Source organism: Pleurodeles waltl, chromosome 10, assembly GCF_031143425.1.
Source record: "Pleurodeles waltl isolate 20211129_DDA chromosome 10, aPleWal1.hap1.20221129, whole genome shotgun sequence".
Classification (NCBI taxonomy): domain Eukaryota; kingdom Metazoa; phylum Chordata; class Amphibia; order Caudata; family Salamandridae; genus Pleurodeles; species Pleurodeles waltl.
Genome location: NC_090449.1, coordinates 628,682,822 through 628,710,266, shown reverse-complemented (window position 1 = coordinate 628,710,266; position 27,445 = coordinate 628,682,822). Strand labels below are relative to the sequence as shown.

Below are 27,445 nucleotides of genomic sequence, written 5' to 3'. Positions count from 1 at the left end.
TTTGTACCCATTTTGTTTCTGGACTTGCAGGGTGTATATTTTCATATCCTTGTCCTGCAGTACCACCGCATTATCTGCAGTTTACGATACAATTGGAACACTTATTGTAGGAAATATACTATTTCAAAGTAAGAAATAGTGTGTACAGATTCCAAGGGTTCCCCTTAGAGGTAAGATAGTGGCAAAAGTAGATAATTCTAATGCTCTATTTTGTGGTAGTGTGGTCGAGCAGTAGGCTTATCAGAGGGTAGTGTTAAACATTTGTTGTACACACACAGGCAATAAGTGAGGAACACACACTCAAAGACTTACTCCAGGCCAATAGGTTTTTATATTGAAAAATATATTTTCTTTGTTTATTTTAAGAACCACAGGTTCAAGATTTACAGGTAATACTTTAAATATAAGGTACTTCACTTAGATACTTTAGGAACTTTGAATGAAAGCAATATCACATACAGTCTTTGTAAAAATGGCAATAAGCCATTTTCAAAGTGGACACAGTGCAAAATTCAACAGTTCCTGAGGGAGGTAAGTAAAGGTTAGTTTTGGAGGTAAGTAAAACACTTACAAGTCTCAAGTTTGGGACATAGGCAGCCCACCGTTGGGGGTTCAAGGCAACCCCAAAGTTACCACACCAGCAGCTCAGGGACGGTCAGGTGCAGAGGTCAAAGAGGTGCCCAAAACACGTAGGCGCCTATGGGGAACAGTGTTGCTCCGATTCCAGTCTGCCAGCAGGTAAGTACCTGCGTCCTCGGGGGGCAGACCAGGGGGGTTTTGTAGAGCACCGGGGGGGGGGGGGGGGGGGGCACGAGATGGCACACAAGGTACAACCTCAACAGAACAGGGGCGGCCGGGTGCAGTGAGAAAAGCAGGCGTCAGGTTTTAGGTTGAAAACAATGGAGAGACCCGTGGGTCACTCTAGCATAGCAGACAGGCACGGGGGGCTTCTCGGGACAGCCAGCACCTGGGCTAGGCAGAGGGTCGCCTGAGGGGGGTAGGGGGGGGAGGGGGGGACGCTCTTGCACTGGAGTTCGGTTCCTTCAGGTCCTGGGGGCTGCGGGTGCAGTGTTGGTGTCGGGTCCCTTGTTACAGGCAGTCGCGGTCAGGGGGAGCCTCTGGATTCTCTCTGCAGGCGTCGCTGTGAGGGCTCAGGGGGGTCGTCTCTGGTTACTCACGGGCTCGCAGTCGCCAGGGAGTCCTCCCTGAGGTGTTGGTTTTCTGCAGGTCGAGCCGAGGCCGTCGGGTGCAGAGGGTAGAGTCTCACGCTTCCGCCAGGAAACGTGAAGTCCTTGGAAGTTGCTTCTTTGTTGCAAAGAAGTAGCTGGTTTTGAACAGGGCCGCTGTTCACAGGAGTTTCTTGGTCCTGTAGTCCATGGCAGTCCTCTGAGGCTTCAGAGGTCGCCGGTCCCTGTCGGATGCGTCGCTGGAGCAGGTTTTCGAAGTTGGAGACAGGGCGGTAGGGCTGAGGACGAATCAGTTGTCATCTTCCTCCTTCTCTGCAGGCTTGTAGGTCAGCAGTCCTTCTTGTTTCTTCAGGTTGCAGGAATCTGATTTCCTGGGATCTGGGAAGCCCCTAAATACTGAATTTAGGGGTTGTTTAGGTCTGGGAGTACAGTAGCCAATGGCTACTGTCCTTGAGGGTGGCTACACCCTCTTTGTGCCTCCTCCCTGTGGGGAGGGGGGAACATCCCTAATCCTATTGGGGGAATACTCCAAACTCAAGATGGAGGATTTCTCAAGGCAGGGGTCACCGCAGCTCAGGACACCTTAGGGGCTATCCTGACTGGTGGGTGACTCCTCCCTGTTTTTCTCATTATCTCCTCCAGCCTTGCAGCCAAAAGTGGGGGCAGTGGCCGGAGGGGCGGGCATCTCCACTAGCTGGAGTGCCCTGGGGCGCTGTAACAAAAGGGGTGAGCCTTCGAGGCTCACTGCCAGGTGTTACAGTTCCTGCAGGGGGAGGTGAGAGAAGAACCTCCTCCCAGTACAGGCTTTGTTCCTGGTTCAGAGTGACAAAGGCTCTCTCCCCATGTGGCCAGCAACATGTCTGGTGTGTGGCAGGCTGGCAGAAACTGGTCAGCCTACACTAGAAGTCGGGTAGGTATTCATGGGGCATCTCTAAGATGCCCTCTGGGTGTATGGTACAATAAATTGCACACTGTCATCAGTGTGCATTTATTGTGCTGAGACGTTTGATACCAGACTTCCCAGTTTTAAGTGTAGCCATTATGGAACTGTGGAGTTCGTGTTTGACAAACTCCCAGACCATATACTCTTATGGCTACCCTGCACTTACCACGTCTAAGGTTTTGCTTAGACACTGTAGGGGCATAGAGCTCATGCACATATGCCCTCACCTGTGGTACAGTGCACCCTGCCTTAGGGCTGTAAGGCCTGCTAGAGGGGTGACTTACCAATGCCACAGGCAGTGTGAGGTTGGCATGGCACCCTGAGGGGAGTGCCATGTCGACTTAGTAATTTTCTCCCCACCCGCACACACAAGCTGTGAGGCAGTGTGCATGTGCTGAGTTGAGTGAGGGATCCCCATGGTGGCATAAGACATGCTGCAGCCCTTAGAGACCTTTCCTCGCATCAATGCCCTTGGTACCAGTTACAAGGGACTTACCTGAGTGCCAGGGTTGTGCCAGTTGTGGAGACAAAGGTACAGTTTAGGGAAGAAACACTGGTGCTGGGGCCTGGTTAGCAGGGTCCCAGCTCACTTTCAAATCATAACTTAGCATCAGCAAAGGCAAAACGTTAGGGGGTAACAATGCCAAAAAGGCATTTCCTTACAACCATTGTCATACAGCAGCAGGTAAACCTTTGCAGAATCCAGCACCTGCACATTCTACAAGGAAAATGGCTGCATCCATGGCTCTTTTTGCAGGAGTGCCCATTCAGGACAACTGCAGGGCAGCCACGTGGAAGTCTGTGCATACTTTCACAAGTATTACTGTTTGGAGGAAACTCAGCAAGGTGATATGGCAGTAGGAAAAGCAGTGTTTCAACATCTTTTCCAGTAACGGTGAGCTGTTGTAAATTCTTTATTCCTTTTTTTCCCGCCAGCCCAGTTTAATTTGCGCACATTGCATAGGTTTGTTTCTTCCTTTATGGCTCTCATATTCCTTGTTTTACCTGTTTAGGGTAACGTTCTATTATCTTATTTATTGTTTATCTAATACGATATTCTTTCCTACGTAATATTTTTCTTTAAAGATTTGGCTGCTATATGTATGTTGCAAGGTATATATATATATATATATTTTATATATAGATGTTCGGTGGCATGTGTAGCTGCAGATACACATGCTGTGCATTATCCTGAAATCTAGTGTTGGGCTCGGAGTGTTACAAGTTGTTTTTCTTCAAAGAAGTCTTTTCGAATCACGAGACCGAGGGACTCCTCCCTTTCGGCTCCATTGCGCACGGGCGTCGACTCCATCTTAGATTGTTTTATTTCCTCCATCGGGTTCGGACGTGTTCCTCTTCGCTCCGTATTTCGAATCGGGAAAGTTCGCTAAATTATCAAAAAATCGACGGTATTGTTCTCGTTCGGTACCGGGTTAGTGTTATTGTATCGGCACCGACAGCAAGAGCGCTCCGGCGGCCCTTCAGGGCTTCCGTTCTTCACCGGGGCCTGGTCGGCCCGACCACATCCATCGTCGAAGACTAATGGACCGGACCCCCTTCCGCTTCTGTCTGAAGTGTCATTCGAAGTATCCCTATACAGACCAGCACCTGGTCTGTAATCTGTGTTTATCACCGGAACACAGGGAGGATACTTGTGAGGCTTGTCGAGCATTTCGATCTAAAAAGACCCTACGAGATCGACGAGCAAGAAGACTGCAAATGGCGTTGACACCGAGAGAGCAACTCGACGTCTGAGAGGAGGAAAGAATTTCCATCCAGGGATTGGCCTCGGAAGAATCCGAAAGTGAGCAAACCTCGATGGTGCAGCGAACAGTGAGTAAACCTGCCCCGTCCAAAACTCACACAAAGATCTTTAAGGCCAAGGGGACGCCACCACCAACAGGCCATGGCTTAACCCATCGAAAAGAAGGTGACCAAACATCGGCCCCGAAAAAGGCCAAGGATTTGCCGAAGACTTCCGACTCCAGTCGTGATTCCGGCAACGAGCACTCTCGACACCGAGAGTTCGACTCACCCAAAGTGAGAAAACTATCATCGGAACCGAAAAAGACAATATCTGAAATCTTGGTACCGAAAAAAGCGGCTTCGGAGCCGAAAAGAAGCTCTTACACAGAAGAGCAAGGACTTTCCAGCCAAATGAAGGAAAGACATAGGTTTGAGCAGGAATTAAGTATGGACGAACCAGACCATACACAAAGGAGGTTGCATATCCAGATATAGACTGGAAAAATACAAACTCTCCCTCCAATCAGGTCTAAAAGAAAACTGGCATTTCAGGAGACAGAAATGCAGCCTAAGGCAAAGGTGGCTAAAGACAAATCCCCACCACCAAGGTTTTCACCACAACCGTCCCCACCACACTTACCACAACTATATCCAGTGGTAACACCTCCAATGCAGTCACCCACACATACAGGGATAACACAGGATGATGCTGATGCATGGTACTTATATGATGCACCAGTATCGGATAACAGTCCGGATTGTTATCCAACAAAGCCGTCACCTCCAGAGGACAGTACTGCATATACGCAGGTACTATCCAGGGCAGCTACGTTCCACAACGTAGCAATGCATTCAGAGCCAATAGAGGATGATTTCCTGTTTAACACCTTGGCATCCACCCACGCTTCCTATCAGAGTCTGACAATGCTCCAAGGTATGCTCAAACACGCAAAACAAGTATTCCAGGAGCCAGTTAAAGGAAGGGCTATCACATCTAGGGTGGAGAAGAAGTACAAGCCTCCCCCCAACGGATCCTGTGTTCATAACACAACAACTTACACCGGACTCAGTGGTTATAGGAACAGCAAGAAAGAGAGCAAACTCTCAATCGTCAGGAGACGCTCCACCGCCTGACAAAGAGAGCAGAAAGTTTGACGCAGCGGGCAAATGAGTAGCAGCACAAGCAGCCAATCAATGGCGGATCGCTAATTCGCAAGCCCTACTTGCTCGCTACGACAGGGCACACTGGGACGAGATGCAACAAATTATACAACACTTGCCCAAAGAACACCAGAAACGTGCCCAGCAGGTTGTGGAAGGAGGACAGGCCTTATCCAACAACCAAATAAGGTCCGCACTAGACTCAGCAGACACGGCAGCACAAACGGCCAACAGGGCGGTAACCATTCGCAGGCATGCATGGTTAAGAAGCTCTGGATTCAAGCCAGAAATCCAACAAGCGGTGTTGAATATGCCATTTAACCAAGAACAATTGTTTGGGCCGGAAGTGGACACAGCAATTGAAAAGTTAAAAAAAGACACGGACATGGCCAAAGCCATGGGCGTGCTCTACTCCCCACAAGTCAGAGGCACCTTTAGGAAACCACAATTCAGAGGAGGTTTTCGACAGCAAACACCAGAGCCTTCCACCTCTCAAACCAGACCCACCTATCGAGCACAATATCAAAGGGGAGGGTTTCGTGGTTCCTACAGAGGACAATTCCCGAGAGGAAGGGGAAAGTTCCAGGCAACCAAAACAAACCAGACCAAACAGTGACTTCAATGTCACAAAACACCAACACTTATCACCAGTGGGGGGGAGACTAACTGCATATTATCAAAACTGGACACGTATTACCACAGACGCATGGGTCCTATCAATTATCCAACATGGTTATTGCATAGAATTCAGAAATTTCCCGCCAGATGTGCCACCAAGAGCACACAATCTGTCCAAACAACACTTACACCTATTACAAATAGAAGTGCAGGCACTATTACAAAACAAGCAATAGAGCTAGTACCCAACCATCAGAAAGGAACAGGCGTCTACTCACTATATTTCCTAATTCCAAAAATGGACAAAACGTTAAGACCTATCTTAGATCTCAGAACACTGAATCTCTTCATCAAATCAGACCACTTCCACATGGTAACACTTCAAGACGTGGTTCCCTTACTAAACAAGCATTTACAATGCAACGGGTCTCGCGTTTGCTCATGTTAGAGCTGATCACGTTGTAAACTCCTAACCCGACTTTTCACCTATCGGGCAAAAGTGCATTTATGTACTTAACCCGAAAAAGTGAAATCAACTATGTAAAGCGCTCGACTTCTGCCAAGCGAGATTGCGCTCGTAAATTAGAGAAAAAGAAGTCCACGAGCCTGATGGAAAACAGCGAGCCTCGCATGTTTTCTGTACTTGGTCGCTGCGCTCGAGGAGGGCTAGCCACCGGAAAAGCCATGACGTATGCATGCGTTCGACTAATGAAAGCAAGCAGATTTTATTAGGCAAGCCCACAAACCAATAAAAAACACTGACGTGAAGTTGACAGGGCTCAGAGCCCTTTTCTAAATACTAAAGCGTCTCGCTGCGATACGCATGCGCGAGCGCATGCAACGCAGGCTCGACCCTAAAAAGGAGGACTACATGTCAACATTGGATCTCAAGGATGCGTATTTCCACATACCCATCCATCCTACTCACAGAAAATACTTAAGGTTTGTAATGCACGGCGTACACTATCAATTCAAAGTACTACCATTCGGGATAACAACAGCCCCAAGAGTATTTCCAAAATGCCTAGCAGTAGTAGCCGCTCACATAAGGAGACAGCACATGCACGTATTCCCATATTTAGGCTCATAAAAACCAACACTCACCAACAGTGTCTTCTTCACACGCAGTACATCATAGAAACTCTACACAAACTAGGGTTCTCTATAAATTACCAGAAATCACATCTGCAACCATCCCAAATACAACAATACTTGGGAGCAACACTCAACACACAAAAGGCAATTGCCACTCCAAGCCCACAAAGAGTCCAAGCGTTCCAAAACACAACATCAAGCATACAGTCAAACCAACACTACCCAGTAAGGTTTGTAATGAAACTTCTAGGCATGATGTCTTCATGCATAGCCATTGTCCCAAATGCAAGATTACACATGCAGCCCTTACAACAGTACCTAGCAAAATAATGGACACAAGCACAGGGTCAACTTCATGATCTAGTGTTGATAGACCGCCAAACACACTTCTCGCTTCAATGGTGGAACCCTATAAATTTAAACAAAGGGCAGCCATTCCAAGACCCAGTGCCTCAAGCTGTTATAACAACAGATGCTTCCATGATGGGGTGAGGAGCACACCTCAATAAGCACAGCATACAGGGTCAATGGGACAATCAACAAAAACAACTTCACATAAATCATTTGGAACTGCTGGCAGTGTTTCTAGCATTAAAAGCTTTTCAACCACTGGTAGCCCCACAAACACATTCTTGTCAAAACCGGCAACATGACAACAATGTATTATCTCAACAAACAAGGGGGGACACACTCGTCACAACTGTGTCTCTTAGCACAAAAGATTTGGCATTGGGCAATTCACAATCATATTCGCCTGATAGCGCAATACATACCAGGTATTCAGAACCAGTTAGACTACAATCTCAGTCGAAATCACCAGAAAACTCATGAATGGGAAATTCTTCCCCAGATCCTACAGGATCACTTCCTCCGCTGGGGAACACCAAACATAGACCTATTCGCAACAAAAGAAAACGCAAAATGCCAAAACTTCGTGTCCAGGTACCCACACCCTCAGTCCAAGGGCAATACTCTATGGATCAGTTGGTCAGGGATATTTGCTTACGCTTTTCCCCCTCTCCCACTCATTCCTTATCTGGTCAACAAATTAAGTCAAAACAAACTCAAACTAATTCTCTTAGCACCAACTTGGGCTCGCCAACCGTGGTACACAACACTGTTGGACTTGTCAGTAGTACCTCACATCAAATTACCAAACATACCAGATCTGTTAACACAACACAAACAACAGATCAGACACCCGAATCCAGCATCGCTCAATCTATCAATCTGGCTCCTGAAGTCTTAGAATTCGGACATTTAAACCTCACACAAGAGTGTATGGAGGTCATCAAACAAGCTAGAATACCTACAACTAGACATTGTTAGGCAAACAAATGGAAAAGATTTGTTTGCTACTGCCACACTAATCAGATTCAACCACTACACGCCTCCACAAAGGACATTGTAAGCTACTTATTACACTTACAAAAGTCTAATCTAGCATTCTCTTCCATTATAATACATCTCACTGCAATATCTGCAGATTACATATACAAGATCGCTTTTTAGAATACCAGTTATTAAAGCATTTATGGAGGGACTAAAAAGAATCATACCCCCAAGGACACCACCAGTACCTTCGTGGAACCTTAATATTGTATTAACACGACTCATGGGCCCACCATTCAAACCCATGCATTCTTGTGAAATGCAATACCTGACTTGGAAAGTAGTATTTCTAATAGCTATCAAATCACTTAGAAGAGTAAGTGAGATACAAGCATTTACTATTCAAGAACCCTTTATACAAATACATAAACATAAAGTGGTTCTCCATACCAATCCCAAATTCTTATCAAAGGTCATATCACCATTCCACCTAAACCAAACTGTGGAACTCTGAGTCTTCTTTCCGCAACCAGACTCGGTAGCCGAAAGAGCCTTACATACACTAGACATTAAAAGAGCACTAATGTACTACATTGACAGAACAAAACAATTTCGTAAAACAAAACAATTGTTTGTAGCCTTCCAAAAACCTCATGCAGGTAATCCTATATCTAAACAAGGCATCGCCAGATGGATAGTTAAATGTATTCAAACTTGCTATATTAAAGCAAAAAGAGATTTACCTATTACACCAAGAGCACATTCCACTAGAAAGAAAGGCGCCACAATGGCTTTTCTAGGGAATATACCTATGACAGAAATTTGTAAGGCAGCCACCTCGTCTACTCCTCATACATTCACTAAGCATTACTGTGTAGATGTGTTAGCAACGCAACAAGCCACAGTAGGACAGGCTGTATTAGGAACATTATTTCAGACAACTTCAACTCCTACAGGCTAAACCACCGCTTTTGGGGAGATTACTGCTTGTTAGTCTATGCACAGCATGTGTATCTGCAGCTACACATGCCACCGAACGGAAAATGTCACTTACCCAGTGTACATCTGTTTGTGGCATGAGACGCTGCAAATTCACATGCACCCTCCCAGCTCCCCGGTAGCCTGTAGCCGTTATTAGTTGAATGAAAATTTTAAATTTGTAAATAATTATGTTTTTGATACACATTAAGTACATACATACCTACTCCATTGCATGGGCACATCTAGTATACTCACAACTCCTACCTCACCCTCTGCGGGGAAAACAATCTAAGATGGAGTCGACGCCCATGCGCAATGGAGCTGAAAGGGAGGAGTCCCCCGGCCTCGTGACTCGAAAAGACTTCTTCGAAGAAAAACAACTTGTAACACTCCAAGCCCAACACTAGATGGCAGGATAATGCACAGCATGTGAATCTGCAGCGTCTCATGCCACGAACAGATGTACACTGGGTAAGTGACATTTTCCATATATATATATATATATATATATATATATATATATATATATATATATATATATATATATATATATATGCATGTAACAATAAGTATACATATGGATTAATGCTATACAGTGTGCTTCATTACTGCTTGCTATTCTTATTCAAGCATGTGAATCTATGAAAGTTCCAATACTGGAGTAAGAAAATAAGTTACTTACCTGTAACTGTAGTTCTCCAGAATTGGAATCTTTCATAGATTCACATGCGACCCTCCCTCCTCCCTTGGGAAGCTCACCTTTTCCTGTCTTCTTCAGATACTCTTAAACTCGTGCTTGAGAAAATCTGAGGGAAGGGAGCTCCTCTCAGGAGGGTTCTAGAGGGAAGGGGAAGCATGGTTGACTGGGCCTTGCTTTGGTCCTTTTTGCTCATGGTGATGAGGATAGGCTACTAAAGTGAAAGCCTTTAGGCCTTTTTTCATTGCAGTAGCCTGTATGTATAGCTGTTTTGATGTAACGGGGGGCTCCCATCTCGAAGGATCCAAGCATGTGAATATATGAAAGATTCCAATACTTGAGAACTACAGTTACAGGTAAGTAACTTATTTTCGTCACCTGGGTGAGGTTGTAATCAGAGACCTCAGGTCTCCAGCAGAGGGCCAACTCCACATAACCTTATGGGGCTAATAGAAATCAATCTGGCTCTAAAAGCCTTTCTTCTATCCTTTAAGGAGATGCTGGTGCAGGTACTCCAACAGCACAACCCCCATGCAATAAGGACGTTGGAATGGGTCCTGGATCCTGTGCCAGGAAAGACTGTTTTTGGAGCTGGCTGAAGCAGCCGGGCATCTTTATGGTTGCTACCTATCTGGTTGGATCCCTGAAAGTCAGAGCCGATAAGATGAACCAATGTCGACTGGTGGTCCACAGGAAGCATCTACATCCATAGGTGGCACAGGGTGTCTTCGATTAGGGGTGTACGTCCTAGCTAGACCTGTTCCCTACAGTCGAACTTGTCAAAACATTTGTGTACCATAGTCTTCTCCTGGGTACTCTGTAGGAGACATTCTAGATGAAAAGGGGCTCATAGCTCTCTTGGCTAGAGTTCAGAGAAAAATCAGGACGGACCAAGACATCTTAACTGCCCCAGACTGGGCCAGGAGAGTATGGCACCAAGAGTTCCTGCGTATGAGAATTTTGCCTCCAATCCATTTTTCACTTCCAGAGGACATTGTGCCTCAGCAGCAGTTGGGAGGATTCTGTGTGCCAGCCTCCATGATCTACACCTCTATACATGGAGCTTGAATTGGCTGCAGTTGAATGTGTTCAAATTGCTTGTCAAAGTGGTTGATGTCATCCCCTTGCTTCCGGATGCCCTTTGAGGAAATCAATCCATGTTTTCGAGCCAGGAGAAAGTCATTGCTAGATATGGCGCTTTTTACATCGACCTTCTGCAGGCAATCTTTTGGATGTATTTTTTGTCCTGTCATTGGCCAAGAAAGGCCTGTCGGTGGGCATAGTTCTGGGTTACGGGACAGTCCTTTTGCCCTTTTTTATTTTCGCTAATCAGTCCTTTCTATATTTAAATTGCCTGTTATAATGATTTTTATCAAAGGTATGACTCGCATGTTTCCCTCTAAGCCATTAGGAAAGTCAAAATATGACTTGAATATAACATCAACACTTACGTACCCACCTTTTGAACCCATGCACAGTTACTCACTGCAGCTACCGATGCAACACTCAAAACAGTTTTCTTGTCTTCCATCACATCTGCCGATGTGTAAGTAAATTGCAGGTACTCTCATTGCAGATGTCCTATACATCACTCTCAATGAGGATCTGGTCCCTTGCCAGAAATTGTAACACCTTTTCATGTCAGCCAGCATATGTAGGCATGTGGGCTCATTGCACTAAAGGCACACTGTCAATATGTGAAAACTTTAGCAATACACTATGGAACAAAGCGCCTGCAATTAGCAACAACAGAAACATTGTTGTCTTAGGCTGCAGGTTTATTGGTGGACACCAATATGAAATGTATAAATTCATAGGCTAGATGGTATTACTTTTCCAAGCCATTTAGCATGCTTTTCATCACAACATGGTCACTGACATCAATCATGATTGTTAAGTTGTCATGCCACATTGAAACGTAAGTTGATGAATGTTGGTTGCTTCTCTGAATAATGTGCAAGAAGACAAATACATCTAGGCCTGACATTTCCATTGAGTAGCTTGTGAACCACTGGTTGCTCTTCAGCTACCCATACATAGTTCCCCTGTATTCAGTCCAGCCTAATAAATGTGAAGCTCTTGCTTGGGTGAGTAAATATATGTACACCAACATTGACAAGTGTGTGTTTGAGACAAAAATATGTGTATTTTCAGAACTCAACAGCTGGTGTTTGGAGGAGACTTAGTACTCATTTTAACTTGGTGTCAGGGGCATTGCAGCTGTGGCTGTTATATTCATCTCATGTATAGGCATTCCACATTGACAAAGGATTTTTTACATTAATGCTGGGAGACATGCCTAATGTACTGAGGTGATCATTGTTGTCAGTCTTGCACATGGTGGGCACTAATGTAATCTTCTCTGATGTGATCAATATTAAAACTCTAAAAATACTAGTAGCTTGGGATGATTACTACCGAACCTGAGTAGTTCTTACTGCAGAAAAGGTTGGATATGCCTGATGTAGGACAAATTATAATTTTCCTTTTAAACTGAAATGTTTCATGTGTTGCTTTACGATGATGCCAGTCGGTGGAGAGCAATATTTTAAAAGGAGAAACACATTTTTTATTTTTAGCTTTTGTTACCCACCTATAGCTGCACCTGTCCTCCATCACTTTTTGTCTATCACTGATTCCTTATTAAAATCGGCCTTTTGTATGAGTTGTTTCCACTGCTCTTAAGACCTTTCACACATACCCTGTTGGGGCCACCTCAACACAGGTAGGGGCTACTGGGCTTCACCTGTGTTGTTTAAGGTCATTTGTCCGTGGGGTCCAACCTACTATGGCTGTGTAAACTGGACCGGGTACACCCTTCCACATTTCAATCTAAGTTTAGTGACAGAAAGCAATCAATCCGAGCTTCTCAGTGACATAGTGTAGTGGTTCGAAACTCAGAGCATAGTCACACATACAGTAAATTGCAGTCCATTCCAGTGATTTTCATAGTAAATAGAGAAGTACTTTAATACCACTGTTAAACAAGATGCTACTTACAGTAATGGTGGTTCAGGTACAGAAGTTTACTGTACACCTACAGGACTGTAGCCAATTTCCATTGTTCCCACATCAACTGCAGAGATGTAACACATAGATCGCTGTGGAAGACCTAGTCCCAAACCATCCGGGCGCCCATCACCTTCGAAGGCTTCAGAACGGATCCCACTGGCCCCAGCAGCCCTGCTTTCACCATAACACTGAGTCTTGCTACCACCCATAACTTTCATACATACACAAGTGCACATATTCTCTTATTCTCTCTCTCTGTCAGCACATTAGTCTGGGTATCACGTATAAGCAGAACCTTACATGAATGGAGCCAGTAGGCACCGCACTGGACGTCAACTAGGAAAAGGTCTATTCATTACTTTAATACACCAAAAAGTTATACCTCCACCACTGTTTTCTGTCCACAACCCATGTCATGAGCAGTAGTTCCATATCAAGATAGAGAGCTCAGCTCCTGCTCCCTATAAAGTCACAGAACAGGCTTTGACCTCGGAATCATTATGGGCAGAACTCCGCAACACGCTAGCTTAGCATATTAGCTGGGCCTAAGATGAATCAAGGTACTAGTTTAACATGCAGTTGTCACTTATGGCGGGGGGGTCATGCCTGATTACCATTAAGGGGACATTCCTGCCACAACAATACCCTAATATAACCCTGAACCTGGCAGATTGTCATTGTATTTTGTATTCACAATTCTGTTTTCCCTCTTATTGTACCTACCTCATAGGTCTGTATTAAATATCACAAAGCATTCTTTGATTCAGTATCTGAATAGCTTTATTCTATGTTTACTCTTTGCCGCTTCATTGTGTGAGAATGTTGCAAGGATTTGAAACTGCCTTCAGTACTTTTATAGTTCATTTGCTCTGACCAAAAGTGTTTGCCTGCTATCTATGAATTTGTTTGAGTTTATGCTTCAAAACAAATAATTGATTTGTCAACCAAAATCTTTCTAGTAAGGAAACAAATGTATTAATTTTTAAAAGTACACCACTACTACAACCTTGCCATTAATGTCAATGTTTTTTCTTCTCTTAACAGCAAATGCGCCAGAAAAGCAAGCAGCAAGCTAAAATTGAAGCAACACAAAAACTTGAACAAGTAAAGAGTGAACAACAGCAACAGCAGCAGCAGCAGTTTGGTTCCCAACAGCATTTGAGCCAGTCTGATAGTGACACACCTACCAGTGGAGTGCAGAGCCCTTTAACCCCACAGCAAGGTAATGGAAGCATATCTCCTGCGCACCCAACATTTAACAAAGAGCTATATGGAAAGCAGCATCTTTCAGGCATGCCTTCTTCCACGCCAGCAGATGATGTGTTTTTGAAACCACAAGCTCCACCACCAACGCCAACGAAAACTCAGGTACAGGATTCGCTTTCACTATGCCACGTGTCTCAACCACTGTCACCGCAAATGTTTTCTCCAGGTTCTCGGCCATCGTCTCCAATGGATCCCTATGCAAAAATGGTAGGAACACCCAGACCACTTCACTTGGGTCCACATTTTTCCAGAAGAAATTCACTTCCACAAATGGATCCATGCTCACCATCATCAGGTGTCCCCAGACTCATTCAAGGAAATGAACCATCTGCAGATAAACCTTCACCAATTAGAGACTCACTTTGTTCTTCCCCACGAAGTGGTGAGCCCTATGAAAAAACACCAGATTCTCCCAAGCCAGTCGGAATTTCAAGACCTATAACTATTGATCAGTCTTTAAAGAGTGCTTCACTGACCGGAGGAAATGAAATATTCCCCAGACTATCTGTTCGAACTGAACCTATTCAAAAACAACATATATCACAAGCCAGAGTGATTCAGGATTCATTTACAAGACCTCACTTCACTTCTAATCCTACTGTGATGGATGGTAGCCCAGGGCCCTTTAAAACTCCTCAGTGCCCACCAAAGTCCCCACAAGAGTCTCATGCATCAGTTTTAACAGCTCCAAGACATGCAGTTGTGGACTCATTTGAAAGGTCTACCATGACTCCAAGGCCTTTGGACAGCTTTTCCAAAAATGCTCCCAGTGATCCCTACAGTCATCAACCTCTGACTCCCCGCCCCACAATGAATGACACATTTTCCCATCTACCAAGAGTCATTAGACTACATAGTGATAACTTTTCCCAGTCTGGGTCAATACCAAGGCCCATGCCACAAGATCAGTATATTCATCCACCTGGTACCACTCAGTCAGTTGGTGATGTATATTCCCAGCCTCCATCTACTCCTAGGCCAACTGTAAGTGATACGTATGCCCAGCAGCCACTAACAACGAGGCCTCCTTTTCAGTTGGTCGACCCTTACAGCCAGTCTGCTGGAGGAGAAATCTTTGTGCAGCCACAATCCCATGGAAGACATGCAGATCGCTTTAATCATCCTCCAGGAAAACAAAGACGTATGGATGATCCCTCTGCTCAGCCACTAGCAAAACCTCAACCCCAATCTGACATTACCACTGATCCTTATTCTAAGTCACCTGGAACGTTGAGGCCTGATGCTACTGATCTGTTTACTACGATGTCTGGCTCTACAGGGCTTGGTATGGGTGATGATTATTCTTGTATGCCTGGAACTCCAAGACCAGGAATACCTGAGAATTTAATTCAACATAGTATGACAAGACCTGGGGTAATGGCAAACCAAGATTCATTCTTTCAGTCCCAGCAGAGAAGAGCATCCTCTGTACAAGAATCATTTGCAAGACAATCTGTCTCGGTCTCATGTTCTCAAAGGACTACAGGGTCTACTACATCAGATTCATATAGTCATATCCAACTAGCCCCGCCACGTGACCCATATGATCAACCTCCCATGACTCCTCGACCACATTCAGGGGACAATTTTGGATCTAACCAGATTAGTCATGAATCTGTAGATCTGCAGAGGCCCGGATCGGATGGAGGTTTTACCAAATCTGGAAACTCTCCCATCAGTTCTCAAGGACAGCAGTTTAATAGCACATCTCATGTCCCGGGCCCACGTGGAACATCAATATCAGTGGATTCACAAAATGCTATAAATTTGCCTCAGGCAGACACAGAAGAGAAACTAAGACAGGTGAGTCCATACAGCAATTAACATATATTATTTTACCAATACACACAAATGATGATTTGTTATGCTTGAAGTGCTTGCTTTTGTAGTTTACAGGCTCTGTATTCTCCTGCCTTCTGGTGTTGGGCGGGGATGTTTGCAAATTATTTTTCTTCATGAAAATCTTTGATCTCCAGATATTACCTGAACCCACCTACCCAATGTACCAGGACAAAAGCTTCTCCTCAGATTGTTTTTCTCCATCATCTCAATCAATCAAAAAAATGTATAGAGCACGCTACTCACCCGTGAGGATTTCAAGGCGCGTGGGGAGGGTCACTGTTTGAACAAACATGTCTTGAGGTTCTTTCTGAAGAGCAGGAGGTCTTTGGTTTTGCGAAGGTTGGTGGGGAGGGAGTTCCAGGTTTTGGGGGCGAGGTAGGAGAAGGACCTGCCTCCTGTGGTGGTGCGTTGGATGCGGGGGACTGTGGCTAGGGCGAAGTCGGCTGATCGGAGGTTGCGGGTGGGAGTGTGGAAGTTCACTCTTTCGTTGAGGTATGTTGGGCGTGTGTTGTGGAGGGATTTGTGTGCGTGGCTGAGGTTCTTGAATGTGATTCTCTTGTCTATGGGGAGCCAGTGAAGGGATTTGAGGTGTGGGGAGATTCGTTCGTGGCAGGGGAGGCCAAGGACGAGGCGTGCGGCTGTGTTCTGGATTCTCTCGAGTTTGAGTTTGAGTGTGGTGCCGGCGCAGAGGGCATTACCGTAGTCTAGTCTGCTGCTGATGAGTGCATGGGTGACTGTCTTCCTGGTCTCTGGGGGAATCCATTTGAAGGATTTGTTTTTTAGAGTGCGGAGTGTGTGGAAGCAGGAGGAGGTTAGAGCATCGATTTGCTGTGTCATGGAGAGGGAGGGGTCCAGGATGATGCCGAGGTTGCGTGCGTCGTTTGCGGGGGTGGGTGCGGGTCCTAGGGCGGTGTGCCACCAGGAGTCGTCCCATATGATTTTGTTGGGGCTGAAGATGATGATCTCGGTTTTGTTGGAGTTAAGCTTGAGGTAGTTAGTTGTCATCTAGTTGGCGGTTTCGAGGAGAGCAGCCAGTAGGTTGGTTTTGGCGGTGGTGGGGTTGCGGGTGAGGGAGAGGATGAGTTGGGTGTCATCTGCGTAGGAGGGGATAGTGATTCCGTGTGCTCGGAGGATGTTGGCTAGGGGGATCATGTAAATGTTGAAGAGTGTGGGGCTGAGGGAGGACCCTTGGGGAACTCCGCAGATGATCTTGGTAGCGGTGGAGTGGAAAGGTGGAAGGTGGACTCTCTGGGTCCGATCGGTGAGGAAGGAGGTGAGCCAGTCTAAGGCTTTGTGGCGAATTCCTATGTTGTGGAGGCGTGTGCGGAGTGTGTGGTGGCAGACAGTGTCAACGGCTGCGGAGAGGTCTAGGAGGATGAGTGTGATAGTCTCGCCTTTGGTCCTGATGTCGTCAGTGCATGCGATGAGGGCGGTTTCCGTGCTGTGGTTCTTGCGGAACCCGGATTGTGAGGGGTCAAGAGTGTAGTTTTCTTTGAGTAAGTGGGATAGGCGGGCATTGGGACGGTTCGGACGTGCAGCTCGCGCCCCGGGAATATCAAAGATCATCGTAATCCTTTGGCTGCAGACATCAAATTACTCCATATAGCATTTTAAAAGCCACTGGCCACATCACTGTTTTAGCTACATCGGACAGTCTGTTGAACTTGGATTGTATGAGAATGACACTGGGTAGCCAGGTTCGGAGAATGCTCCCTTCCACCTCTCCTTGAAATGTAACTCCAAATGTACATGGTTGGATCAGAATCAGGTTTGGAAGCTTTGTGGCCCTCATCAGGACTAATAGCCTAGTCATAGAAAATTATAAGGAAAGAAACATATTGTAAACACTTGTCAACAATATCCTAAAGAATATAAACAAATTGCAGATACCAACTACACATTTTGCACACTTTTTTTTACTCTTTTTTTCACGTCTGCTTTTATTCTTTTGAACATGTTGTTACACTTATTGTAAAACTAGTTGTTATGGAAACATGTAAACCAGAGGCAGGACCATAAATTCATTAAACATCAGTGTTTGGTTTAATATTAGGCTTTCCCGGTGGAGGGAAACAAATTCAAGTAGTCCAAAAATTTGCCTCACAAATATATTCCTTCATATTTAGAATGGCAATTAAAGACATCTAGTTATGGGGTAAAATACTCACAAACTAAAGGTCAGTTATGCCAGCTCAGCATGCACAGTTAAAGTCATCATAACAGGCTCTCTCGCAGACTTTCTCAATTTTACACTGTCTATTCAATGCATGATGTTTCTGGTTTTACCTTTCATTCGAATTTGAAATCTAGGCTTAGGACAAAGACTGCAACCAGAGCCACCATTCTTCAACACACACACACACAATCAACCTCAAAATCAGTCTCAACCTGAGCTCAAGCACTGCTCCCCAGGGAGTCTAGCATCGAGCCCTGAGACAGGATCATCGAGTCACCAGCCTTTGGGTTCCATCTCTGGCACCTACCCCACTCTATCCTGAGAGCCTCTATTGGCTCCAGAGAAGCCTTGAGCCACAGGCTTTAAACCTTGGCATCAGAGGATGCCAACTCAAGTGTGAGTCCCTGAGTGGTCCTTTCTGAACCCATAGCATCCTAGAATCCAGCTTAAAAGCCAAATGTGCTAAAGATCTTGATGATGAGATCAGAGTGGAGTTATCCCTTTCAGGCAGCACAAGATTTATAGCTACCACTCCTCAGGGAACATTCTTGCATGCCCTCACCTTAGGAGAGACCGACACCACAGCCAGTACTGTGGAAGAGAAGGAAGCTAACTTTTTAGGAGGAAATTTTGGAAGAGTTAAAGTTTTATATCACATCTCCAAAAAGAGTAGTGACCTTACCCCCAGCCTTGTGCAACCTCAGCCTCCACAAACACTCCGCCTTCACAATTTCCTCCAGGCGTCGGACTTGATCTGGAGATTTTTCTTCAGGCAGTACCCTTGCGTGCCGTCAGATGGTGTCTGGCGACTCCATGTCAGTAGTGGTCACTGTGATGACGTTGCAGTCGTATGTAGGTGCCATCCCGGCGCACGGATGGCAGTTCTTTTCTTTTGGCACTAGCCTACGAGCAGATCCAGAGAAATGCTGTAGGAAAGTCACTCGTTTTGGCATGGTTACCCCTGTTTTTTGCCTATGTTTAGACTGTTTTCACTGTGCTCCTGCTAACCAGGACCCCAGTGATTGTGCTCTTTCCTCCAGATTTGGTTGCTTTGGTACCCCTTTACACTCCATATTTGGCATACTAGCGTGCCCCTGTTGGTCCCTAGTATTTGACACTTAGATACCCAGAATATTGGTACACCACGGGTCCCCCATCGGCTGCAGCATCTATTATGCCACCCATGGGAGCCCATGCAAACTATGTCTGCAGGCTTGCCATTGCAGCCAGCGTTTAAAGGTGCATGCACCCTTTCACTGCTGGTCACTGCACCAGGTCACTGTAAGTCACCCCTATGGTCGGCCCTTCTAACCCAGAGGGCAAGGTGCAGGTTCCTGTGTATGAGGGTGCCCCTGCATGAGCAGAGTTGCCCCTACGAACTCCAGTTTAAATGGTCTGGACTTCGTAAGTGCGGGGAAGCCATTTCACTCGTGTACTGGTCACTGGTCACTACCTGTGGTCCAGCTACATAATGGTAACTCCAAACCTAGGTATATTTGTTATCAAGCATGTCATAATCAAACCCCAATACTAATGCTAGTATTGGTTGCATGATTCACTCCTGGGGCTCCTTAGAGGACCCCCCCTGTTTTGCTCCTACCAGTCTTTCAGGATTTGCCGGCAGCCTGTGCTGCTGCAGCCCCTCACACAGGTTTCTGCCCTCCTGCTTCTTGACCAGCTCAGGCAGGGGAGGACAGAACTGTGGGAGATGGAGGCAACACCCTCTCCTTTGGAAATAGGTGTTAAAGGCAGGGAAAGGAGTAGCCTCCCCAAGCCACTGGTTTGCTTTGAAGGGAGCATTTGGTGCCCTCCTTGCATATACCGGTTCGCTCCAGTCCAGGGACCCCCTCGTGTAAAATTGGACAAAGGTAAGGGAAGTGACCACTCCCCTGTCCTTCACCACCCCAGGGGTGGTGCCCAGAGCTCGTCCAGGTGTCCACTTGATTCTGCCATCTTGGAAACACAATGTGCAGAGGACCCTGGGAGTGGCCAGGTCAGGCAGGTAGGGGGATTGGTCACCTAGCAGGATGGCTACCTATTAGGAGGGGGACTGTGACGTCACCTGCCTGACCTGGCCACTCCGATGCACCCAGGGGCCTCTTCCCACCTTGGATTCAAGATGACAGAATCAAGTCGCCACCTGGAGGAGCTCTGGGCACCTTCCCTGGGGTAGTGATGGACAGGGGAGTGGTCACTCCCCTTCCATTGTCCACTTGCGCCAGAGCAGGGACCGGGGATCCCTGGACTGGTGCAAATCAGTTTATGCAAGAAAGGCATGAAATGTGCCCTTCAAAGCATACCAGTGCCTAAGGGAGGTTATCCTTCTGAAGCCATGTAACACCAATTTCCAAAGGGAGAGGGTGTTGCCTCCCACTCCTAAAGGAAATCCTCTGTTCTGCCTTCCTGGGCGTGAGCTGGTCAGGCAGCAGTAGGGCAGAAACCTGTCTGTAGAATGGCAGGAGCACGGGCTGCCCTGAAAAAGCCCTGCAAACTGGTAGGAGCAAAGCTAGGGGGTCCTCTAAGGAGCCCCCAGAGTGCATGAATCATACAACCAATACTGGCAACCGTATTGGGTTATGATTCTGACCAATTTGATACCAAACATGCCCAGGTTTGGAGTTAAGATTATGTAGCTGAACATGGGTAGTGACTTGTGCCCAGTACATGGGTAAAATGATTTCACTGCACTTACGAAGTCCAGGAAAATGGAGCTCATGCAGGGGTGCCCTCATACAGAGGTACTTTCACCCTGCCCCCTGGGTTAGGAGGGCCTGCCATAGGAGTGACTTACAGTGACCTGGTGTAGTGACCTGTAGTGAAAGGGTGCATACACCTTTTCACGCAGGCTGCATGGCAGGCCTGCAGACATATTTTTCATGGGTTCCCATGGGTGGCATAATACATGCTGAATCCTATGGGGAACCCCTGGTGCCCCAATGCCTTGGGTTCCCTAGGTAACAGATACTAGGGACGTACATGGGGGCACCAGTATGCCTATTGTGGGGTGTACTCCATCAGGGACAACCAAATTTAGAGGTAGAGCGCACAGCCAGTGGGGCCCTGGTTAGCAGAATCCCAGTCAAAGCACACAGGCAAAAAGTGGGGGTAGCCATGCCAAAAAGAGGGCACTTACCTACACTGTGTAACTGTTGTGATATTGTAAGTGTTTTACACTCCTAGATAAGTCTTGGCTGCTCATCAGGGCTACCACTAGAGAGCCTTGGCTTTCTAGACACTGTCTCAGTCACTAATAGGCGTTGCCTGGGCCTGGTATAAGGTACAAACACCATAGGTGTCCACCACACAATAGGCCAGCTTCCTAGAAGAGCTACCCCCAGTCATTTTTTAACTCCGTGCACCAAGATGTCTTCCTGCAAAACCATATTCAAGCTGTGTGACTCCTGTCACCGCATGTTGGTGATGGATCTGTGCCTCGTGTGCCTGGAGCATGACCACGACCTGAAGTCGGCCCTACGTTGTTCTCGTTCGAGAGTAAGGTCTTGAGACCGCTCACAGAGCCATTACTACTTGTCCTCGTCCCACTCCTAATCCTCAGGACTTTCGGGCCACAAGAAGAAGTCGAAGAAGAACAAACTTTCTTCCACTTCACCCCATCACTGAGACAATGCAACGCAGGAGGAAGGTCGACGCCCTAGGCCTCCATCATCTGAGCCTACTTCTGGGTCTGCTCTGCAGGGTTAGGGTTTATCCTTTTTAGGGCCCTAGTTTTGCACAAACTGTTTGTTCTATTCATAACTCTGCGCTTCTGGCATGGAAGTTTGTGGATAAAAGAAATGACGCACGTACGTGCGCCGGGATGGTGCCTTTATAGGCTACCGTGACATCACAGACGGCTCCAACGACGCCACACTGATCCAAACACTGCCACCCGACGGCATTCACTGTGTATTGCTCAGCAAAAGATTCAGAATTGGAAGCTGACGCCAGGGAATTCAAAGGTAAGGAATCTGCAGCTACATTGTGTCTCTACCAGATAATGCGTGACCGAAGGTAAGTACCTTGTCCATTAAACCTAATCTACCAGTACCATGTCCACGAGAAGAGCCCCCCAACCCTTATTACCTTGGAATGAGGTCTCTGGATCACACTCCATGGGGACACAAAGGCAGTAGCATAGATAGCGTTGATGGCATCTGGTAGTAATCCCGCTGATAACCTTGTCTGCGTGAGTTGTATTTATATAGAGACTTTGTCGGACACCTGAAGCAGATATGTTCCCAAACAATATATTAGGAGGCATGCTTGGGGCGACAATTACATAAACAATTCCTTCCAAAAGTCCATTATGTCCCTGTCACGCTTAAGTGGGAAAATGACATGATGTGAATACTTATGTATCTCACTTAACTTCAACGCTGATAGTGAAGCCTTCACAGAGTGGCACTAATAGTGTAAAATCAAAACATGTCACCACCTACAAACACCTCACTATGCCACCAGATTCAAGCTAGTCTGGCTGAAGAGGGGTGATACCCCGAAACCTGTCCCAGGATGCTTGTTTCTGGTCCAGGTACATTCCGTCCATCAACAGTTCTTTTTGCATAACCAGCTACAAAAATAGCAACCATTTGGAATGAAATAATTAAATAGGCTTAGACAGACCAAGCTAAGTGGGTTAAAAGTCACTAGGTGACGGGGGAACAGGCCTGCAAGCCAGGAGGCTAAGCTAAACTCCTGAGTCCCATTAAAACTAAACAGGATCCACCACACACCCATCCTCCCCGCTCTGCAATCTGATTTCTAGTGACGGGGACACCTTTTCACAGTGGCAAAAAGGGCATTACATACATTAGTTATTAAGAAAGCTCTAATGTACTACATTAACAGAGCAAAGTTAATCTGTAGAACAAAGCAACTAGTTGCGTTGGCAAAACCACACCAAAGGAATCACATTTCCGAGGTGGGCCTAGAGAGATGGGTAGTTAAATTCATACACACATAATGTGCCAAAGCAAAACACACACTGAATGCTGTGCGTAAAGCACACATCACTAGAAAGAAGGGGTCAACTATGACCTTTGTAGGTATCATGCCAGTAGCAGATATGTGCAAAACTGCTATTTCGTCAATACAAAACACTTTCACTGAACATTTTTCTGTGGGCATTTAAAGCTGTCCGTTTTAGTTGGCCAAACTTTATTCCAAACCGTCTATATTATTTGCTATTTAGCCCCTACTTTGTTCGAGAGTATTGCTTTACAGTCTATGCAGAGCATATGATCTGCAGCAGCTCATTCTACAAATGGAAAATGCAGTTCTGGTCCTGCTTCGCCATATCCCATTTCCATCGCTCACCCATTGGAGGAGTACAGTCTGAGGTGAAGTCTTTGTCCTGGTGCATTGTGGGCCAAGGGATTAGTAAAGACTGAAGATTTCTTCTAAGAAAAAAATGTGCAAATATCCACACCCAACATTATAATGCAGACATATGCAGAGCAAGTGAACCTACAAGCTACAAACCGATGGTTACAGTGTGTGCAACATTTTCCTTTATTACTGTCCTGTGATGTTGTACACAATTTGGCTGGGGGCAGAGGGACAAACAGAAGTCACATACCTGATGTGAAGAATGTAATAGTGCCTCAATGTCTTGATTGTTTGACATATTTGTGTATCATCTTTTGATTATTGTGTAAATTCAGATAAAATGTGTTTGTTTTTCAGTGACTGGTCTCAGCTTAAACATTTATTTGCTATTTTAGTAGCTAGATGGTGGCATGATAGCTCAGTGAGTCAAATGTTTTCTCTACAAATCTGGTTTGATTTGCAGGTCAAATGTTCTGAGGCCAACAGTATCAACTCGGTTTTCCATCCTTCCACAGTTGATACATTTAGAACAATTTAAAAGACAAAAATAGTCTCTGAAACAATCTTTGGCAGGGCATCCCAGGAAATGCCCCCAGAATTATGTGTATATTTGATTGGTCATAGTCATATTATCCACAGTAACTATGGCCTGTGCTGTTCCTGGACAAGAAGTGGGCTTGGTGAGTCAGTAGCATCAGGTAAATAGGACACTTTTTGTTTATTGTTTGGTCTCTCCTATATGAGAGACGCAAGGGTGCCTCCACTCTATCATGTAAATGCTAAATGTGTCCTTGTGACAGTAAGGATGACTTGGTCAAATCCTCTCTTGTATGTTCACTAGTACCTGGCTCTTCTTTGATGTCTGGTTTGCTGAAAAAGATGAGATATCTGCGGGGCCCTAAAGTTCACCCACTTGAAATTTTTTGGTTCAGATTCAAATGCCTTGGCTAAAGAGGATACGTCTTTGGCTGAATAGAGGATGATGAACCAAAGGCTGATTACCTACTGTCCAATCAACACTGATGCTGGCCTAAACTTTGACTCACAAAATACCAGTGGCCTCAATACTTCTCCAGAAGAGGTAACATTAGATCCCTCTCTGGCCCTGCTTCAGAGTAGGTTTTACCTTTTACGACAAGTATTCAGGAAGCTTATGGAAGATGTAAAATCTAACATTCCTATGGAAATCTTGTATCCATCCATCCATGGCAGTAACAGAACTTTTGCTTCATTTTAATGAGGCATTCCTGGACCCTATCATATCTGCCTTGGAGAAACCCCTTTTGGGCTTTGCAGTCCATAGGAAGATTGATAGACGTCCAAAAATCTGCTCTGGGTAACCACACTTTTTGTGCCCTATCATAAGAGAGTTTGTTCAAACATTGTCAATCCAATGATCTGACCTTCCTACTTTTTGTGCAAGCATCTGAGCAATGTCCTATGCTCACTGAATATGGTGTCTCTCTTGGGCCACTATACTCTTCTTCTGGGACATGGCCCATTAGAATTTGCTTGCTGTGCCTGGGAATTTACTTTATTCCTTTGCACAGACAACTGAGAATTGCCTGGACACAGCATCTGTCCAGATAGCCCGCTTGGTCAATACAAATTCTGTGGCCTCGGCTGTGTGTTTTCTGACTGGGCTATATAAACTAACCTAGGCTATATAGCCTACCCTGAACAACCATCGACATGTCTGGATGTATGTTATTGGGTTTTCTGGGGATGTTCAGACTTAGTTTATGATAATGCCATTTGACAAAACCAAGTTTCTTTACTAGAAATCTGATTTAGCGCTAAAGTGCTTTAAAGACAGCCGCTGTCTGCAGTTGCTTTCCCCTTCATGTCAACTCCGCTATCAGTACCCAAACATCTGTGGATACTCAAGGGCTGTTGACCATTATCAGAGGCAGCTAAGGGCAGCATGTTCAGCAACCCATTCAGCCTTTTGTGGCTCAAGGAAGAGGTAGTGGTAGAGGCCATGGCTAACAACAAATGCAGCAATCTTTTTCTTCCTTTTTGACTGGCGCCACAGTCCTACCTCTTTAGTTTTTCATCCCGCGACCTGTTGAGTCCAGTAGGGGGCAGGATGCAGAATTGCCTTTCTAACTGGTGTTAAATTATTTCAGACCTATGGTTATTCATATTGTTAAGTTTGTCTAAGCTCTTAGATTTTTGGATGCTCTTCCACACAATCGTACCGTCAGCAATCCATGCCTATATTATCTCTCAAAGTGCAGATGTTGCTTGGCGACGGTGTGATTGAGCTTGTGCCTGAGGCAAAGAGAGGCTCACTGTTACTGCCTACTTTCCAGTGCCCAATAAGAATGGGGAACTGAGGCCAATTTTAGACATAAGGCTTCTGAACCACTACATTAGGAAGGATAGTTTAAGATGCTGACTCTTTCTACGTTCTTGCTGGTCTTGGACCTCAGACTGAATTGTGTCCTTGGATAGACTTGCATGATGCATACTTCTTGCAATCCCACATAAACTTTCCCTGCTTCAAGTTGGAGGAAGTCCACTACAAATTCACCATCCTGCTCTTCGTTCCCCTTTCCTCTCTTGGTGGTTACAAATATCTTGTCTGTGGTTGTTGCCTATCTTTGCAGGTCTAGGAAATGCGTTTTCCATCGCCTTGATGAGCTGACAAAAGCAATCACGCCTCAGCTAGTCTTCTACCACCTACTGGTGGTAGTGCTGCTACAGTTCGTCTTTGGATTCTAAGCCAAAATCACATCTTCAACATCTTTCCCACAGTTCTCCAATAATATAATACTACATGCATGGGGAACGAAACAAACTGAAGTCTTCAATCGTCCAATGGAGATGTTGGATATCATTCTGGCTTCCACCAGTTGTGTGTGCTCTGGTTGTTTGTGGAAGTTTAGCATCTGGTGATGAGCAACAGAACGTTCACCCTCTGCAGGCGAGGTTGTGTGCTATGTTTTTTTTTGTGTCCTCATTTACTTTAATCACTTCCAAACTGATTTAAGCCACACCCTGAATCCGGAACTTCTGGAGGGGTCCAGCTATCGGAGTAGAAAGTCACTTCAGAAAAAGGAGTAACGCTACCCCCAGGAGACCTTCTCGGAATGTATCTCCTTCTGCTCTTAAAAATAATCATCGGACACTTACGTAAACCTGGGTACCCTGATCCACCCACTTTACCCAAGGTTCCCATAATTTTTGCAGGTTGGCCCCGGCCCGGTTCAAATCTAACCTGCATATATATGAAATCGCATTCAACCACGCAGATGACATAGGTGATGTCTCAGATGTCCAGTTTTTACATATCTCCCGCCTGCCCAACAAGATGAAACAAAACAAAAGCTTCCTTTTATAACTAGACAGGTAATGCAAGTCTGGGGACCAACCAAATAAAATTAGTGCTGCAGTACAAATTAATCGAGTCTGAAATATCTTACATAAAATTTCAAACACCTCTGACCAAAAACCTATGGTCTGAGGACAGGACACAAACATGTGAATATCATCCGCCTTAAGTAAGCCACATTTCCTACAAGCAATGTCCTCCTTTGAACTAAACTGAGCTATTTTCTGCTGGGTATAATAAGCCCTATGTAATACAAAAAGATGGTTCTTCCTCAAAAAGGCTGGTTTAACCACCTGGTATAAGAGTTGCCAAGACATTTGCCGTAACCTTATAATTTCGTCGCTATGAACTAAATCGTCCCATAGGGAGCCTGGGTAATTAAAATCCCTATCTGAGCTGTCCAAAAGCAATCGATAATAGGTTGCTATTTCCTTTTTACCGGACAAACCCTTAACCAATACCTCCTCTAGTTCATTCGTATCTGTTCCTTTATCTTGCAATGACCTAACCCAGCTTTGCAACTGATAATATTTAAACTTAGAAACTGGGTTTTGTGTTTCTATCTCTAATTCCTCCCAAGATCTCAATTTTCCCCCCTGAAGTAACTGTCCCCACTCTTCAATACCTGCTTCCTGTAGAGACCGCGATAAGACATCCTTAAGGCATGCTGGAGTACCTGCCGTAAATGCTATAATAAGATAGATTTGTGGTGCTCCTTATCTAC

General features: G+C 45.5%; 1 protein-coding gene across 11 annotated transcripts in view; it reads left to right on the top strand.

Moving 5' to 3' along the window:
- The window catches only part of KMT2C (lysine methyltransferase 2C), a 1,516,687-nt gene that overhangs the window by 974,164 nt on the left and 515,078 nt on the right, over positions 1–27,445 (top strand). For all 11 annotated transcript variants that reach the window (XM_069211124.1, XM_069211114.1, XM_069211120.1 and 8 more), the window contains one exon: positions 13,817–15,841. In XM_069211124.1, coding sequence (XP_069067225.1) covers positions 13,817–15,841 — 2,025 coding nt within the window. The remainder of the gene's footprint in view (positions 1–13,816; positions 15,842–27,445) is intronic.